Source organism: Rhincodon typus, chromosome 3 (assembly GCF_021869965.1).
Source record: "Rhincodon typus isolate 14 chromosome 3, sRhiTyp1.1, whole genome shotgun sequence".
Classification (NCBI taxonomy): domain Eukaryota; kingdom Metazoa; phylum Chordata; class Chondrichthyes; order Orectolobiformes; family Rhincodontidae; genus Rhincodon; species Rhincodon typus.
The window spans coordinates 6265502-6284993 of record NC_063334.1 but is presented as its reverse complement, the minus strand read 5'-3'; the positions used below and the strand labels follow the sequence as shown (position 1 = coordinate 6284993).

Genomic DNA, 19492 nt, shown 5'->3' with positions numbered 1-19492 from the left:
ATGAAGTCAAATGCTTTGTGTTTTTGACCCAGATTTTACAATATATATAGCGATATTTTTTCAAAACATTAAAGATTTTACATTCCACAGTAGTTAATATAAAGGCATCAATTCTTGTCAATGGCTTTGAGATTGGGAAGTCGCAGAGGAACAGATACATAAGCTTGGCAGATGAAGTTCAATATGGTGAAAGTGAAAGTACTTCAAAGGAAGATCCAATATTTTATCGTGAAGAATATCTAGGAAGTGTGGAGGAGCAGAGGGGTTTAATTGTCACATTGTTCTAGTGCTACCACAATGGTGCTGAGTTGGAGATTTCATATCTCTTGACTTCTCAAATGGTTTTGAATGATATGATTAAAGGATTGTAGGTCCTGACCACTGCAGCTGTTTTTAATAAGCTTCTGGTGAGCATTTACAAACACATGGAACCTTTTAAGGCAAGTATTTTTGATGTCCACCCACAATATTGATTTCCATCCAATGCCTAGATTCTCCTTTCTCCAAGGACAAGTCCTTTTTAGATCTGACATTACTGTTTGCATCGGTGATTTTCCTGGATTTATGTTCGATGTTGCCGAATAATTTACTCTGAATTCTTAATGATAAACATTGTCTCCTAGTTTTTGATTCATTTTTTTAATTGATTCTGAATTTAAGCACAATTCTTAGCCAGGAACATGCAATCGGTAAACCAATTATTGTAGTTACTGACACTGAGCCAAAGCAGAAATTGATATAAATAGAGTACAGAAGGCAAGGGAAGGTAGAAAATTGCAGATGCACAACAGATTGTAGATTGTTCTAAGGGTAGGTTTGGTTATATAAGTAGGGACAATTTTGTTACATGGGAGTTGTACATGAAAATGAGAATTTTAAATTGCTGTGTACATACCTGGTTGTCTTAAATTGTAAAATTTCATTAGAACGAGTTCAGAGTAAGTTCATTGACTTACATTGGAGCACTTCCCTGATATCAATGTTAGTGTTTGACTTCAGAATTTTATTAAATTGTTAGAAATGTCTTTCTTTTTTTTTTCCTGAGGATTTTAAAATAATTCCTAGATACTGCAGGGCTCCTGTGGGCTGTGCATTGTAATACAAGGTTGTGGAGGACATGGAAGATGAATAAGTGAGCTGAGGGGGCATGTGGTGGGTATGGTTAAGGAGTGATATTTGGAGGCAGTGGCGTTCCGGTGTGAGTCTGTAAACCGTACTGGTTCAGAACTGGACCATTGTCGGAGATTCAGTAGGCCTTTTAACTGCCTTTGTGCCCACCTGCCTTTCTTACTGTGTCATGTCTCTCAAAATGCACTGCAAACGTGAATCTGGTACAAAAGGGCAAAGTTACATATGTACGTGTTGTCTCAGAAGGCACAAAAATGCACATCTCGGATTTTCCCAAGGCAACATGATGATGTACGTGTGTCTCTAGCTTTGCAGTTTTGACAGTGAAATTCAACAAGTGATAGAAGTCTGAAGTCAAAGAATATCCTGTAACATTTGAAGTTTTTGAGACAGAATTAACTTAAAAATGGGAATCTGTTACTGATTGAGGCTGATTTTGGCCTTTGGAAAGTAGAAACAGGAAGTCCCAAAAATTTAATGTGTACAGAATATCGCAAATTGAGATCAAAATTATAGGTAATGGTAAATGTTTTAAAGTGGAGCAGTTGTCTGAAGAACCAGTCACCGAATACGGGAAATGTGGAAGTGAAGAAAGTAAAGATATGAAGTTGAATGGGTAGGTGAAATGCTACCCAATTCAAATGAGGTTGTAAGCATAATGTGTTGAAGCACCTAGAGCAGAGACACCTTAGTTTTGACAGCAATGATAGGCAGTACAGTGATTGGCAACTACTTCAGAAAAACAAAATAGCAAAGCAGTAGAATGCTAAATTGAACTTTCAAACTAGCAATGCCGTAGATCTGAGTCTGTTGTGTAGCACCCGTGTAGTTCCTTGTTCAAACAAAATCAACAGTTCTCAATCTGGTATTTGTGGTCTCATGGAGGTCTGCAAAGCCTTTCTAGGAGTCTGCAAAATAGTACAAATGGTGTTTCATTCACGACTGTTAAGTTAGCTCAACTTCCGGGACCAGAACTGAAGTTGCAGTCCCAATAATCAAGTAATGACAGTTGAAATGATTCAGTCATAGTTGGTTTAAAAAGTGCTTGTACAGTGAGTAGGTGGATATTGAGCATTCCAATTGAAGGGCGTAGTGTGATCTCAATAGCAACTTTCAACCTAACCCAGCTGGAGAGAGAGCAGCGCAATGGTAATACATGCAGCATGCATGTTGTTCAACTTGTTGGGTTACTGTTCAGTTAAAAATAGGATTTGATTTTCATCACAATCGTATTGATGTTTTTTGATTTTAAGGTTGTTCCATACAATACTTGTTTTGCAAATTCTGTTAATGCAATTCTGATGCAATTACACTCTTTGGAATTTTGTGGCCCACTCCCAGTGGAAGGTAGTGCTTGTAAATTTTTAAGTACCTCATCCCATGGCAGAAAGGGGTGCATACAAAGTGGGTAGCCTGGTAGCTGCCTGAGCTGCTGTGGAAAAGGTGGATATCTCCTTTTGGTGGTCCTCTGTTCACCTGAGAGAGCTCATCCCCCTATCATGTCTTTAAAATCTGCTCCCATCCTTGTATACCCAACCCGCCTTGCCGCCACCGCCCGCCCCGAAAAAAAAACAACAATCATCCCCTCGTGGCATCTGCATCAGCCAGGCACTGCTGACTGGACTTATCTGGCCTGCATTTGTTGCTCCTGTTTGATTGTTGACTATAGTCCCAAGCATGGCTACCACGAACCTGGTGCTGCTGAGAACACAGTTGATTTGGCAGCCATCCTGTAAAAGATGACTTCCTTCCCAGATGGGGTGGTGGTTCTGCTCTTAGCCGGTTAGCATCTGGTCCAGTGTTAAATGGCTCTGTAGCGTGTGATATTGATTTTGATCTGAATCAACTTGATTCAGAGAGTACAAAAGATTTATGATGAGAGGCTGAGTATAAATTAGATGGACTGTCTTGTAAGTTGCCAAATAAATTAAAAATGATCAAACTACAGAACCTTTTCAATTGAACATAAAGGTAAAGGAAAAATGAGTTCAGGAGTTAGTTAGAAAGTAGTTCACCTATTTAATACTGTTATGATCCCACTTGATTTTGTTACTGGGCAAGTTAGATTCCAGACTGAAATTGGGCATAATAGATCATTTGTTTTCATTTTAATGAGGTGATCTTTCAGTGAAACAGATACATACAATACTGCAGATTTGGTTTGAACAATACAAAGTTTATTACCAAAAGGAAATTGATCAACAATATAAACCAAGCTAGTTACATAAAACACATTTAAAGATTTCAAAACACAAATATAAATGTAATTAATGTCATTATTCTAACAGAGAATGCCCTTCTTTATTCCACATGAGGTTTGACTTAGCTGTGGCTTCAAATTCCTGTTATGAGAATCTGGTGGCCACTTTCTTGATTCTTCATATAATTGAAAGTAGACTTTCTCAGCTTTGCATGACCTCTTCGTGGTTTTAACAGAATATTTCTGGTCTGAAACTTTAAAACTAAGCTCTTTACACTGAGTAACCTTCTTTCTTAAAACTCCTAAACTGCCTAACTTTTTCAGAAGCAACTGTTTCTCACATCCAGCTTCAGCCAAGACTTCTGCGCAGGTACACACTTGCAAATTAATCGGTAAACCCCTTCAGGCACATGCGCATCCTATCTGCCGCTAGTTCTCAATTTAGCTTTGTGCTGAAAGATAGGACTGAATGACTTCCACCATCTCAAACTCAGATCTGAGTTGTGAACAATTTTATCAAGATTGAATACATCAAAAATAGTTGATAGGTTTATAGAGACACAGATGGTAGTAAGTTGATACATCTCTTTTACAGCTGTTATATGAGCATTGCACCCAAGAATATGTAGAATCCCTACAGTGTGGAAGCAGGCCATTTCGGCCCATCGATTCCACATAGAACCTCCTGGACCCCACCCAGACCCCCTGCCTTTTAACCCTGCTACCCTGTATTTCCCACAGCTGATCCACCAAGCCTTCACATCCATGGACACTGGGGCAATTTAGCATGGCCAATCCACCTAACCTGTACAGCTTTAGACTGGGAGGAAGCTGGAGCACCTGGAAGAAACCCACGCGGACACAGGGAGAATGTGTGGCGTTTGCACAGTTATCGGAGGCTAGAAGCACTGGGGACCCAGGTTTAATGTGAGGCAGCAGTGCTAACCACTGGGCCATCCAGGTGTATCTGAATACAGAATTCATCGGTTCCAATTAATCTGCAACCACTACAATTACTGCTTGTTCAAACAGCTATACAAACCAAACTGTGGCTGTCAGGTCACTTGCTTTGAAAGCATGCAGTAATCTTTTGAAACACTGCTTTTAAAACAATTATTCCCTCATTTCCATCCACAGTTTTAGAAAGCACAAAAATAAAAAGGCACATCTTTACAATTTATCCCAACTATTTTCCAATATGACTCCATTTTTACACTTGGGAAAACTAACATGATGCTAGATGCCAGTGAAACAAAGGAGCAATAAGAAGACAGTGACACTCTCTCTCGGTATGTAATGATTTACATATCATGGATCAACTTTGTAACAGTGTTATTAAATGTACTCACTCTTCAGCCAATCTTTTCAACAATACCTGGTAGTGGAAGACTTGGCAAATGCTTTCCCTGCTACCTTCCCTAAAGTCCCCACCCCTGTCTGCCCTCTTCAGTCCTGTTCCTCCCCTTCCTGCTCCAACAGTGATTAATCTCTGTTCTACTACCACTGATTGCACTCCCAATATATATATTAATGGGTCAGTCTTTGGCCACTCCCTTCCTCACATGCAGGAATTAGCTCATTCAACACCCCCTCCCCCAAAATTTACTAAACGTGCACTAATCAATCCATTTTCGAGCATCGTCTACACACAGGATGCAGCCCTGCTCCCCATCTGACATGGTATCCATTTTCATCTCATTAGCGAATGTGAAGCAAAGAAGCCAACTTATGATAAACAAGGGACCGAAGCTGTAACTCACTTGCCTACCTCTGTCTGGAGTTTGCTACTAGTTACTCAAAATGGAGAAACCTTTGCCAACATGCTCTGAATTACTACAGTTTTAATGATTAAAAGATAGCAACAGGCATATGGAGAAAGACATTTTGAAACCAGCTTGATTTCTTTTTGAAAGAGCTGGTGCTGACTCATTAGGTCCAGTGTCTGCTCTCTGGGTTGTGCCAGATAATTTTATGAAACTAATTTTAAGTTGAAATGTGCAGGGTCCATTGGGTGTGTTGCTAGTTCAAATTCTGCATTGCTTATTACATATAAACCTCCGATAGTTACTGGTACGGGGGTATAACAACAAATAACTGTCTTTATACAGTACCTCTGGTGTAATGTTACCAAAAATGCTTCACGGGTATGTTGTAAAACAAAATCAGCTCAATGAAAGAAGAATAGAAATGAAATTCCAATCCTTTTAATTTTTAGTAGCTGAAGTGGGATTCTTTAAAATGAGAAATGACCAAGAGGACAGAATTAGCAGGCAGAACATAAGTATTCAGAAGGCTGTAGGGTTGAAGGAGATTAAAGCGATGCAGAAGACCATGGAAAAATTGAGGATGAGTGAAAATTTTAAAGTCCGGCTGTCCTTTAACTAGGAGCTAATGTAGACCAGATGTAGCATTGGTAAGTGAATGAACTTGAAGTGCGCAAGAGTATATGTGGCATATTTATGGAGGGTGGAAAGTGGTAGCTGGCCAGGTGTGCATATGAATACTCAATTCTGGGGATATAGTTGAAAGGAATTTCTCCTTGTCTGACTGCTAGACAAGCGATCTATCTGTCTGGATAGTGATACAGCTGTGAAAGGTGATGCAATAGAGTTGGGTGTCATCAATGTATTTGTGGAAACTAACACTTTCCAGATTATATTGCTATAGCAAAACATGTAACTGAGAAAAAGGTGGAAGCTTAAGGCTAGCTTCTTGGGGGACATGAGAGGAGGTACAGCAGGGCTGGGAAGCAAATCCATCGGAGGTAATTCTGTGGCTACAATTTGATAATAGAATCACATGAGTACAGTCCCACTCAGCTAGACAATGGTAAAGAGACATTGGAGGACTTTTTTCAAGACCTATCTTTTTCTTTCCTAATAGGATAATTTTCAAAGGCATGAAGATTTCTCGTCCAAGTGGTGGCATTGGGAAATGCCGTATGATAAGACATAACAGAGATAAAAATAATGCACCTAACCCTCAGAGGTAAGTTGTCACCTTCTGAAACAGCATAGCATAATATAAATTCTGATCATATTGGAAGCACTCGACTGATTGGGAGAGAGACAAATGGAATTAATTTTTCAATTCAGTTCATGCCACTCTTTCTGTCTCCATTGTTATCTCACCTACTGAGCTTATCCAACATCTGTTTTACTTCAGTTTTTCAGCATCCAGTGTTTGTGTTGCGCCACAAATATTGAGAATCAGGACAAAAATTGAATACCTCTTGGGCAAGACTTTTCCCTAGCCATCTTAAATCGGTGACCTGTGGTTTTACTTTGTGGCTGTTGGAAGCTGGCTCCCTTACTGTACTGAAGTCCTCATGACATCAAACATCTTTGCTAAATCGATTAGCTTTCCTTGCTTCTTAAAAACCCAGCTTCACCAGTCTATCCACATAAATGCAGTCCCTTTATTGGTGGAACCATTCCAGTAGATTTTGCTGCACCTCTTGTTAGATGTCCACTGCCATTCGTGACCAGATGATGCAAATCTGCAGGGCTTACATCTTATCCATTGAATGTGAGATTGCTTAGCGCTGTCTGTTGCATGTAGCTGCCACAGTTTTGGCGTCTGGCTGGTTCTGTGTTGCAATTTCACCAGATTGACACCTGACATTTTAGTATGCTTAGTTCATGTTCTGGCATGACACTTGCACTTTCTTTGAACCAGGATAAATCTCCCCTCTTGGTGGCAATGGTAGGGTGGGGCTTATGCTGGGCCATGAGGTTACAGATTGAGGTTAAAGGTAATTCTGCTACTGGTGGCTCATGGTGCATCATGGATACTGAGTTTTTATTTGCTAAATCTATTTGAAATCTATCTATTTAACACTGAGTGCCTCACATCAAGATGGGAGGGTATCCTTAGTATGAAGATGGGACATTGCCTGTCTGTACATTGACTGTGTAGTGGTCACTCCAGGGATACTGTCATGGACAGATGTATCTGCAAGCAGTCAATTGGTGAAGTTGAGGGTAAGTTCTGCCAGGGCTACTCACTCGTGACCTCATTACAGCCTCTGTTCAAACATGGACAAAAGAGCTGAATTCCAGAGGTGCAGTGAGAGTGACAATCCTTGACATCAAGGTGACATTTGATTGAGTATGACATCAAGTAGCCCTAGGAAAATTAGAATCCATGGGAATCAAGAAGAAAACTCTGCTGATTGGAGTCATACCTTGCATACAGGAAAATGGTTCTGTTTGTTGGAGGCCATTCATCTCAGCTCCAGAACCCCTCAGCAGAAGTTCTTTAGGGTAGCGTCCTAGGTGCAACAGTCTTCAGCTGCTTCAGCAATGACTTTTCCTCCATAAATCAGAAGTGGGGATGTTGTGCAATCATTGGCAAATGTTCAGCATCATTCGTGACTCTTCATGTTCTGAAACAGTCCATGACACAATGCAACAAGATCTGGACAATATCCAAGCTTGGGCTGACGAGTGGCAAGTAACACTTTTTTGCCACACAAGTGCCAGGCAATGATCATCTCCAAGAAGAGACACTGTAACCGCCCCTTGACGTTCAATGGGTGTTGTCATCACTAAATCCCTCTACCCTTGACCTGAAACTCAACTCAACTGGACTTGCCACATAGTGCCTTCCAGAGCAAGTCAGAGGCTAGGAATACTGCAACAAGTAAGGAAAGGAGAACGTAGACTCCAGAATCTGTTGTGTTTTTTTTTTTTTTTTTTTTGAAAAATTGAATTCAAGCATTAAAAGTCTAATGATGACCATGAAACCATTGGTGCTTTTCAGGAAAAAAAACCCATCTGGTCCACTGTCCTTTTAGGGAAGGAAACTCAACTGTACCTGGTCTGGCCTACATGTGACTCCATACCCAAAGCAATGTTGTTGACTCTCAACTGGCCTCTGGGCAGTTCAGGATGGGCAGTGATTGCTGGCCTAGCCTGTGACACCCACGTAATGTCAATGAATTTTTTTTAAAAATTCAAAGATCCTTAGCACCTTCCAAGCCCACAAGTGCTTCTATCTGCTGCCTTTATCCTTCTAGATATATGGATATTCCACCACCTACAAGTTCTCCTCCAAGTCACTTTCCGGCCTGACTTGGAACTACATCACTTTTTCAGTGTAACTAGCTCAATACCTTGGAATTGTCTTAATCTACTTACAGCACATGGACTGCAGCAGTTTAAGAAGGCGGCTCACCACCCCTTTCTCAAGGGCATCTAGGGATGGGCAATAAATGCTGGCCAGCCAGCAACGCCCATGTCCCACAAGTGAATCTAAAACAAAAAGCTTATTTTCCTGCAGTTTGTTCCCTCACCAGCTGTCTCAGATCCAGTCTTGAAACAATGCCTTCCGGACCCAGCCACTTCAGATGCTACTGACCCGGCCTTAGTGCTGCACATTGACCCAGAGTACACTTTGTGCCGTTGACAGCCTCCATGCTTCCTTCAAATGGTGTTCAAACAGGTGGAGTAGTGATTCATTAGCGGAGGGAGAAGGCAGTGGGCAAGGACAGGTCTGACTGAACAGCATTCTCCATACATACAGCTACCACAGCAGATTGTGATACAGATCACTCCCTGTGTGTTTCTGTGCTGTATAATTCTATGATTCAGACCTTCTGAAAACTCATGCATGATAAATCTACTGCATTCCCCATGCCTGTCCAATGAGACATCTTTCAAAACAGTTAATTTTTTCAATTTACACTTGCATTTTAATAATTTCTGGCAGTTCTTAATTAACCCACAAATGTCTAAATACCCAGTAAGATGAATCTTGTGGTGCAAATGAAATAGACCAAATATAAATTCACAGTTTCCATATGTGTGAATTCTAGGATAAGTAAATTTTGGTCGATAGAAATGTAATCTTATTAATATGCTATTGGTTATTCTGAAATATTTGCTTACAGGTTTAACAGAATTTCTAAAACAAGACAGACAATGGAACATGATGGTTTAAATTCACTCAAGTACACGGTGTTAGAGGTCAAGAAATATCCCTTATACACCTTTATTGATGTGGATATCGGTGGGCCTGGAAGACCACCTTCAAGATAAGAAAAAGTGGTGAAGAACTCGGTTCTTAAATTCAAGAGCCTTTCTGTTCATCCTGTCTACCATGTGTGCCTTATTAATTTAACTTCATGTGCTGTGTTTTCTCCTGGTTTTATCAAGAGTTGTTGATGTTGAACTCAAATTGCCACTGGGAATTCGTCATGTCAGCTCCAGAAACTTGAACATCACATTTGGTGGACGGTTTCAGAATTACGCCCTTATTTCAAAACAAACTTTTAAAGTCTGAATGCTAAAGTAATTTTCCATTTGTTTTCTAAACTAGGTGTGACTTTCAGGCTGTCAGGAACCCCCATCACTATGTTCTAAATATGTTGCTTTGTTTGTCAGTCAGCCATCAGCTGAAGCGTGTGCTGTTATTTCACTTCAGATCGCAGTTGAAACATTTGTAATTTATTTGTGTGCGCTCACACAGATGTCTGAGAATATGATACCTGAAATGTGATACAGACCCAGCAAAGGCAAGCTGCCTATTTGCCAATGAATTGCATTTCACTGTTATAAGACTTTGGCTAAGATGATTGAATTTTCTCCTAGAGTAAAAATGTGTTCAACATTGAATTTGAAGAGTGATGTCCCATCAGAATTCAGCTATCCATTGTGAATTCAAGTGTTGTGAAAAGGCCTTCGGGTCACTAGGGATACTGGCTAGGACAGTAACAACTGATATATTGCCACTTTGGCGCTTTTGCGTTTTTTTCTCAATGTGAGTGATCTTGATAAGACCATAAGATATAGGAGCAGAATTAGAGCATTTGGCTCATTGAGTCTGCTCTGTCATTTGATGGTCCCATTTATTGCCCACCCCTCATTCTTGTACTTGCTATTGGTTAGGATATTCAGGATGCGAACCTATTGATGAAATTATGGTAATATATATTTGTATATGGAATATGAGTTGAAAGATGTGGTTGTTTCAATGACCTCACCTAAAATTGTTTTACATCAATGTGAAAATATTTCCTTGTCTTAATGTTTGGTAATCAAATGGAAGGGTAGTTTCCCCTCTGAAGGTGGTGGAGATAATGCTTTTGTCTATAAACAATACATCTCAAAAACTAACAGAATTTCATCAAAACTTGGTATGCAAATAGGGCATCTCCCAAGGAAGAAATGGTTAATTTTTAGCAAACATACAGGCTTGGAATCTTGGATTTTATTAAAAGCATTTGTTAATATTGAAGTATATTCTGATATAGAATATTGTTTCTTGTATTTGCAATTTGTTGGTTATCACAGCAGTCAAAATATGAGCACGTGAAACCAGTTCATTAAAATGAAAGGTTTTGTCTTTTTATAATGATCTAACTACATAATTAATCAGTCAGGAAAAACCTTGGAGATGCCTAACATAATAAGGTTGTTAATATAGCATAATTGAGCTGTGCATGCTTTTTAGTTCCCTCTTCAGTTGTTATATCTGATTCCATCTGTCTCCCCCTCCCCCTCTCTCTCTCAGGAAAATACCATCGCAAATGCATGTCTGACTCTTCATACTTGTACAAATACATGCATGTGATACACATTCTTCAGTCTCTTTCAGACCTCTGTGCAATGTGCACATGCTTCATGCATCATACCACATACAGGCATTAACAGTGCCATTTGCTGTGAATGCACACATCTTCCTTGTGTAGACTCTTAAAGCGTGCACAAAACTGGGTGTGAACACACTTTCACACACGATATGTTGCTTTTAGACTGAGAATTTCAGCTGAAGAATATGATTCAGATGTCATATCTATAGGCTGCATCAAAAATATCCCTTGCTGCTGCTTTGATTCTTATCCAAAGTGTAAAGAAGAGATGTGAATAGAGTGGTCATTGTCCTATCAGGGTCCATTCTATTCAACGGCAAAGTGCCCAAAGTGGCATTGTCAGACCAACACCAGATTTTAGCCAAAGTTGCATCAATGGAATTGCCAGCATTTATGAGAGCAGCAAGATTTTCTGCTGACAGGATGTATTTCATGGCCATTGCTGTTACTTCTAGAACTTTCAAAGTGCTATTGCCACAGATTTCATTCTTGTGTACAAGTTTCAATACAATCAACTTTCTGCTACAGGACCATAGTTGCTGGACTATACATTGGCTATTTCTTGCCCACCTTCTAATGTCTCAAGTTTTTTAACTATCATTCTCTTGCTTTTAGTTGAACCCAGAAGAAAGACAAACTTAGCAATTGAGGCAGTTTGCACTGTTAGCCTGAACTTTCTTATTTCTCATTTTGGGAGATGGCTGATCTCTCTTTGGGGCTGGCTCATACTTGAATTATTCTGAGTTGCAGAGTCTGGCTGCACTTTGTGTGGTTGTCAGTCTGCACACTGCTGTTCAGGATTCCTTATTCTGTTTTTGAAACAGCCATTTCTTCATATACAGAAACAATGTATCCTAAAAATGGCCTAGTTTCTTTACAATGCTTTGCATCTTGGGTTGTTCAGTTACTGAAACCCAATGCTGCGAACTGTATGTTATTTTAAACCAGTTCTACAAAAGACAAGGCCATGAAGTTGAGTGAAAGTAATGCATGCAGGATATGGTTAATATTAAAACTGTGTTTTCAAGAGTTCAAACAATTTGGAACTTTTACCATTTGTAAATTTTCCGTCTTCAGCTTATACTCCAAGTTCTTGACTATGCTTCAGTTACAGTTAATTGATGCAATTGCTGCAGGCATAAAACAGATTGCATTTTATAAGTAAGCAACACACCCTTTGAATCCTCAGAAAAAGTTTTGTAACATGCATCCACGGTCTTTGGAGCTTTTATTTCTTTTGTCTCACTGAATCATAGAAGGGAGCTATTTGACGCACCTTGCTCAATTATAGCTCTCAATGAGGTTGAGGTGGGGCGATGGTGGTTCAGTTAAAAGGTTAACTTGAATGGTGGTATATTCTGCGGCAAACTTGCTCCACCACATTTTAGTAGGCTGAATCTTTGTTTAAATACTTGTGACATTCTGTTGCTGCTTCTGATTTATTCTCTTTTGTGCTTTGAGTGGCTGGGCAGCACTTGTCTTTGTATTTCACTGAAAACCTTGATGTAGAATGCAGTCTGTTTTAATCATGTTGATTTTGCAAAGTTAATTTTTGAACACCATTTTTTTCTATTAGCAAATATGCTTATTTTTCACTGCTGTATAAAGTCTTTCTTGCCCCTGTCATTCATATTTTGCATTTTTGTTTTGAATGGTCAGCTAAATAGCTGATGCAGATTTTTTTTATCATGTTCACTTTGCAGGAAAAACAGACAACGCTTATGAGCATGCATACCACTTATGGTGGTACTACCTGCTTACGTATATATCATGTCATTATGCTGCCTAGGGAAAGAGGAAAAAAAAACATCTGAAACTTATGTTTTAAGAATGAATGAACCCTTGTTTGAATTATCTACTTTCTTTATATTTTTTAAATATTCTATTAAAATTCTCCCAATTCACTTCCAGAAATCACAGGGATAGCTGTCAATTCTGGTAAATTCTCAGCCAGATTGAGAAGATTGGCCAACCAGTAGTTGGAAATGCCAAGCCAGTAATGGAATGTTGGGATATTTAACAAACCTTTCACCTTGCCTTCAATTAACCTCTCGTTCTGATGACAATTCACTGTTCAATCTGCGTGAATGTTGGTGGTGCCTTTGATTTGAGCTCGAGCTTTAGTTTGGCCTTTTAACCAAAATATTTAAATACATTGTACTACTAAAAACTGACCACTTTTGAATATATTGAACAAATGAAAAAAATTGCACTCTTGGAGCTGTTACAGACAGCAAGTTTATTATTCAGCTGTCTTTTTAATAAAAAAACTATCCAAACTGCACGGTATACTGGCCTGTTGCTAATCTGGAGAGTGTTTGCATGTGTTGATAATTTAATTGCTACCTACCATTGTTTCTTTATCTGGCAGTTTTGAAAATACTTTATTAAACCAAAGTCATTTGCCATTTTATAATGTGCATCATATTATATTGCTAAAATTAGCAATAATCACTTAAAAGGAGTGTTCTGAAGAAACCGAAATGCTAACTCTGATTTCTCTCCAGATGCTGCCAGACCTCCTGAGATTTTGCAGCAATTTGTTTTTGTTTCTGATTTCCAGCCCCCACAGTTCTTTTGGTCTTTTACATTGGATTTTTCAGTTTGATTCACCTTGAGAAATATTTCCACTCAGACCTTACCACTTTCAGACAAAGGTATAATCCAGTTTCTGAAGAGCCATAAAATTAACTTTGACCCTCAGTTGTACTTTGAATGAATAATAACTGGGACCAAAAATTCTTCTCACCTTGACACCAAATTGACTGACTTGTCAGGTGTAAGTAGAACTGTCGGTTACCCTGCTTGAGAAGTATTTGTTCAGTCTTGTTGTTTTACGAAAACATTCAGTGCAATAGTTATTTATTGTGTGGTCATTTTGTACTTTCCATTGAATCATAATGAAGTGCGATTTGTTTGCAAGACAGTATGTGCATTATTCGACTTTTGAGCCCAGTGCTACCAAAGCAAAACAAAATTCCACATGGTACTTGTTCAAAGCCATTTCAACACTTTTAGATCTTTATTTGTCATGAACAAATTTGTTTCTTTTTGGATTCCTATGATGAGTAGAATTTTGTAAGGTAGAATTGACTCCATTTATAGAAAATTAAATGAACTGAAAAGTTCAAATTTTGGCCGCATGAAGCATCTAGTGGTACTTTACAATGGAAGGCATTTTACTTGTATCTTTTCTATGGTCTTCCTCCTAATAAATCGCTGCTGTAATATTAATGCAAATTATTGTGCTGCAGTTGCAGCTGCACGTAGTGTCCAGGCTGTCTGTAAGACCACAAGGTCTAATTGAGGCCATTCCGATACAAATTGCTGTTTAAATATATATCAAGGTCATTCAGAGGCTGAGGTGGGTGGGGGGGGGAAGAGAAAAAGGCTTTGTGACTTCTAAAACAAATGGTTCATTTGGCCTTTATCAAAGGCTGTATAGTCCAATCCAGCACCACCTCTCTAGTCACCTCTTCTCTCTCGCTCCTTGACGTGTGTGCATCACAGTCCCAGTTTCAAACATTCGGTAAACTGAATGAACGTCCAACACTAGCAACATATAAATTGCTTGGAATTTTACGTATAATATGAAATTATATACTTCATTACAGATGCATCTGTATTTGGAGGGGCGAACAACTTGTTAAACAGGGTGATTCTCATGTTTTCGCTCTGCTTCCCAATCCCATTAAGCTCCTTCCCCGGTAGCAAAGGATATATTTGTGTTCATGTGTAGTTTTATTCTTAACCAAAACAGTGCCTTGTTTTTCAGGAAAGCTCATCTAAACTGAAAGGATAGAGAGATTCTGGTCTTGAATTGTGCCAGCCAAAATTTGTATCTAATTCACTCAGTTACCTTTTTAACGATGCAACAATGCACACTGCTTTTATTGTACAGTTTACACAAGTATCAAATGAAGCATAGTGTTTAAATCAAATAATTAATATCAAGGCAATAGACTTATCAGCTCTGCATTCGGACTTGGTTCTTCTGGTGGGCTGTTTTCCTCTAGTCAGAGCTTTGATAGGCTATCTTCAACTACAGTGTCAGATCTCCCATGACATCCAATGTTACCTGTCTTGCTATTTGGGGTATGAGTGACATTTAATAGAGATCTAGTTTTGTCCAGTCACCGCCATTGAAGTGCATTAATGATTTAGCTGTTTGTCACATGTCACTTAATTTCACTACATGTTAAACCACTTGACACAATCTTTCATGCTTTGATACGTGATTGAAATCCATTGTCACTCCCTCCTCAGTTTAATCGGTGTGCAGACCATCAGGGCTTTGTCTATCTTTTTTTTTCTTTAACTGCCTCAGCAGTCTTTGATCACTTTAGATTCTCAGTCCTGTGGAATTTTGGCTTTTATCTGTTGTATGTTGTTTTAAGAGGCTTTCAAGAAGGTTTTAGAAGCTCAGAAGTTTCAATGTTATGAGGATTTCTTTCTTTCCAGTTTTTACACTCATTGTCTAAAATGATCAACCCAGAACCTAATTTAGCTCTGTTACCTATATACTGTATTGTTTTTTTTTCAGTCTAGAGCTGTGAATACTATCAAAATATAAAACTGAAGTCAAGTGGTGTTTACAATCAGTTTTGCAAACCTTTGCACTTGGAATTAATTATGCAGAATGTTTGCATTGAATAATGCATGAGTTTCAATTTTACAGAAGGACCAAAGTAAACAACTAGCATAGCTTTTATATAAAAAAAAATCAACTGGTGTTTGTAAAGATATGTCCAATTGTAAATAAAGCCTTTTTTAAAAAAAACTGGATCAAGTTAGTCTGTTTTTATCTTGCCACATTATTATCATAAACTGTTCATCCATATATGAAGCAGTTAAAGTGTGGGTTGTTGGATGTATCTCAGGAGTAAGCCATTTAGCTCCTACAGTTTTTACTTCCATCCATTGAGATAATAGCTAATCTGCAACTCAAATCATTTGGTCAGTAAAAATCCATTGATCTCAGTTTTATAAACTGCTGAATGCAGAAGCAAGTCACAAACAGCTAGCATACCTCTATTTTGTAGAGGTATTTGCTAATTTCATTCCTGAAGAATTTTTATTTTTTTTTAATATTCACAATGCCTGGATTTCCCAACCAGCAAAGATTTTTATTTTACAAGACTGAGAACAGGGAATGAACTGATTTCAGAACACAGCAGGTTGTAATATTGTGCAGGGAAAACATAAACAATTATCTATAGGCCCAGGGGCTATCCTATTAACATCCATAATACATCCTACATTTGGAATGCCTTAATGAATTAGAGAAATAATCGTGAACTGCAACTTGCAATGAGTTTGCAGAGATAACACTTGGTGATGCAGGCAGACTTTTTTGAAGTGTTGCTTGGGAATCTTCTTATTTAAGCATGTTGCTACGTTTTTTGGCATTTTTAAAACTTCTTTCAAATGTCAAAGTTCATCTTTCAACATGTTGCAGCACCATCTATGATAAGTCCTGGAGTTGCATAGGCAAAAATAAAATCTATTACTGGTGTTTCCAAATTTTGGAGTTTGATTTGAGTTACAGCATATAATTCATACTACCTTTTTCTATCTAAGCCCTCCCCTCAATTTGCTATTTTTAAAGTCTTTGAGGCCATCCTATAGGCCACCCATCCTGGGTTCAGGTGGAGCCCAATACTTAGGCTCATGTTCCATGAAATAAAACTCCTCATTCCCACACCACTTATTCAGCACTGTGTTCACTCCTGACCTTGCAAAATAGCATTGGGATAAATAGCTGGCTGAGATAATAATCCAGAGCTCTAACTTCATGGTAGTCTACAATCAGGTTTTGTTCTATACAGTTATTAGTTCCTATCTACCACAGAAGATGGTAGATAGTAGGGGCGGCACGGTGGCTCAGTGATTAGCACTGCTGCCTCACAGCGCCAGGAACCCTGGTTCAATTCCACCCTCGGGTGTCTGTCTGTGTGGAGTTTCCACATTCTCCCCGTGTCTGCGTGGGTTTCCTCCTGCAGTCCAAAAATATGCAGCCTAGGTGGATTGGCCATGCTAAATTGTCCATAGTGTTCGGGGATATGTAGCTTAGGTGGGTTATATGGGGATGGGTCTGGGTGGGATGCTCTGTGGGTCGGTGTTGACTTGTTGGGCCGAAGGGCCTGTTTCCACACTGTAGGGATTCTATTCTATGGTAGAATTTTTGGATTCAATAAAAATCTGGAATTAGGAGTCTGACGATGACCGTAAGTCCATTGTTGACTGTTGCAAAATCTATCTGGTTCACTACTGTCCTTTTAGGGAAGGAAACTGCCATCCTTACTTGGTCTGGCCTACATGTGACTTCAGACCCACAGCAATGTGGTTAACTCTTAATTGCTGTCAGGGCAATTAGGGGTGTGCCTGGCCAGTAATGCCTTCGGCCTGTGAATAAGTTTAAAACAAACTTGTTACTGCAAGGACTGCAGATATCATGTCTCCAGTTCCTTTGCAACATGAGGTCCCCTGTAGTTTTATGATTTTTATCTTTCTAGATATTAATGTCTTAATTCTATGTGGTTGCACCCTTTCAATGAATAAAGTCCAAGCTTGTACTAATTACAGTTACTCAGGACTGTTTTTACCACTTTCTCGGAGCAGCACGGTGGCTCAGTGGTTAGCACTGCTGCCTCACAGCGCCAGGGAAACGGGTTCAATTCCACCCTCGGGTGACAGTCTGTGCAGAGTTTGCACGTTCTCCTTGTGTCTGCCTGGGTTTCCTCCCACAGTCCAAAGATATGGAGGCTAGGTGAATGGCCATGCTAAATTGCCCATAGTGTTCAGGGATGTGTAGATTAAGTGAGTTTATAGGGGGATGGGTCCGGGTGGAATGCTCTGTGGGTTGGTGTGGACTTGTTGGGCCGAAGAGCCTGTTTCCGTGCTGTAGGAATTCTATGATCTAGTGGAAACTAATCAAGGGAACTACAGACCTGGGGGTGCAGGTACATAGAATAATGTAGCAGGCTCATGGGTGACTTTATAGCGGTTTATAAAATTTTGGTGACTAGTTCAATTTAGGAAACTTGGCTGTCGTGGACAGATTGGGAGAAAGGGTATCTGTGTTCTATGCTTCAAAACATGACTAGATTGTTCCTTTATTCTCTAAGCTGGCTTCAGATGTCCTTCACCTTGGCACCAGGTGGACAACTTATGATGTAGAACTCTTGATCCCCCAATAAGTTCCACATTTTAGGAACACCAATGTGAATACTGACCAGTGAGGGTGGGTTTGTCATAGATTGTGGTAGAAAAGCCTCTGACCAAATCTTGATTAGGATATTGCCAAAAAGAAGTTTATTTGACTTCCATTTCAAGTGTGAATTTGAGCATTGGATGGGGCCCATTGAGACGTCTAAAGGATTGCAACGCGGACTTAAAGTGTCGTCTACAAATTGGAAGTACGCAAGTAGAAGGAAGTCGGGCATCGTTTTGTCAAAGACAGAATTCCTACAGATCTGTCTGCTATAAGATTGGCTTAATTGATGAATCATAAATAGGCATTTGTTCACCATATGAATTTGTTGCAATAGAACACATCCTGCAGGATAATAGCTACCCTAATCAGATCTCTTTTTTTTGTCTCTATTCATTTGTGGGATGTGGGCATCGCTGGCTGGCCAGTATTTCTTGCCCATCCCTAGTTGCCCTTGAGAAGATGGTTATGAGTTGCCTTTTTGAACCGCTGCTGTTCTCCTGGTATGGGTTGACCCACAATGTTATTAGGGAGGGAATTCCAGGATTTTGATCCAGCGACAGTGAAGGAACTGCGATTACGTTTCCAAGTCAGGATGGTGAGTGAGTTGGAGGGGAACTTGGAGGTGGTGGTGTTCCCATATGTCTGATGCCCTTGTCCTTCTAGATGGAAGTGGTGATGGGTTTGGAAGCTGCTGTCTGAGGATCATTGGTGAATTTCTGCAGTGCATTTTGTAGATAATACACACTGGTACTACTGAGCGTCGGTGGTGAATGCTTGTGGATGTAGTGCCAATCAAGTGGGCTGCTTTGTCCTGGATGGTGTCAAGCGTCTTGAGTGTTGTTGGGGCTGCAGTCATCCAGGCAAGTGGGGAGTATTCCATCACACTGCTGACTTGTGCCTTGTAAATGGCAGACAGGCTTTGAGGAGTCGGGAGGTGAGTTACTTGTCACAGTATTCCTAGCTTCTGGTTTGCTCTTGTAGCCCCTGTGTTAATGTGGTGAATCCAGTTGAGTTTCTGGTCAATGGTAACCCCCAGGATGTTGTCAATAGGGGATTCAGTGATAGTGATGCCATTGAATGTCAAACCCATAAAAGCTTAGATTACCCTGGAAAGGTAAGGCATTTCAGTTTGAGCAACAGGGAAAGTTAGCTCTTTCAGGCTACCACTGTACGGTAGCAATACAAATGGTTTTCTCCAGTAAAAGATGTTGCTGTCAACCCAGATTTTGCCTATCTCTCAAATGAGTAATGTGGTTTATGAATTTCAGTCTAGTGTGCTGTAGGGTGTATGTTCAGACTGGAAAATTGTGTCAAACAGTATGTCTCTTTGGCTATTACAAAACTCAAAAGTCTT

At 39.6% G+C, this 19492-nt stretch overlaps 1 protein-coding gene across 2 annotated transcripts in view; it reads left to right on the top strand.

Annotated features, from left to right (window-relative positions):
• LOC109917086 (beta-1,4-galactosyltransferase 1-like) overlaps positions 1–15687 on the top strand; it is a 44410-nt gene extending 28723 nt beyond the window's left edge. Inside the window, exons 5-6 of one of the 2 annotated variants that reach the window (XM_020516863.2) lie at positions 6212–6316; positions 9222–15687. In XM_020516863.2, the coding sequence (XP_020372452.2) occupies positions 6212–6316; positions 9222–9369 (253 nt within the window). In that variant the 3' untranslated portion in view covers positions 9370–15687. Of the gene's footprint in view, positions 1–6211; positions 6319–9221 lie in introns of those variants that run through there. The other variant, XR_007265967.1, reaches the window with a different exon arrangement.
• Positions 15688–19492: the final 3805 nt, after the last annotated feature.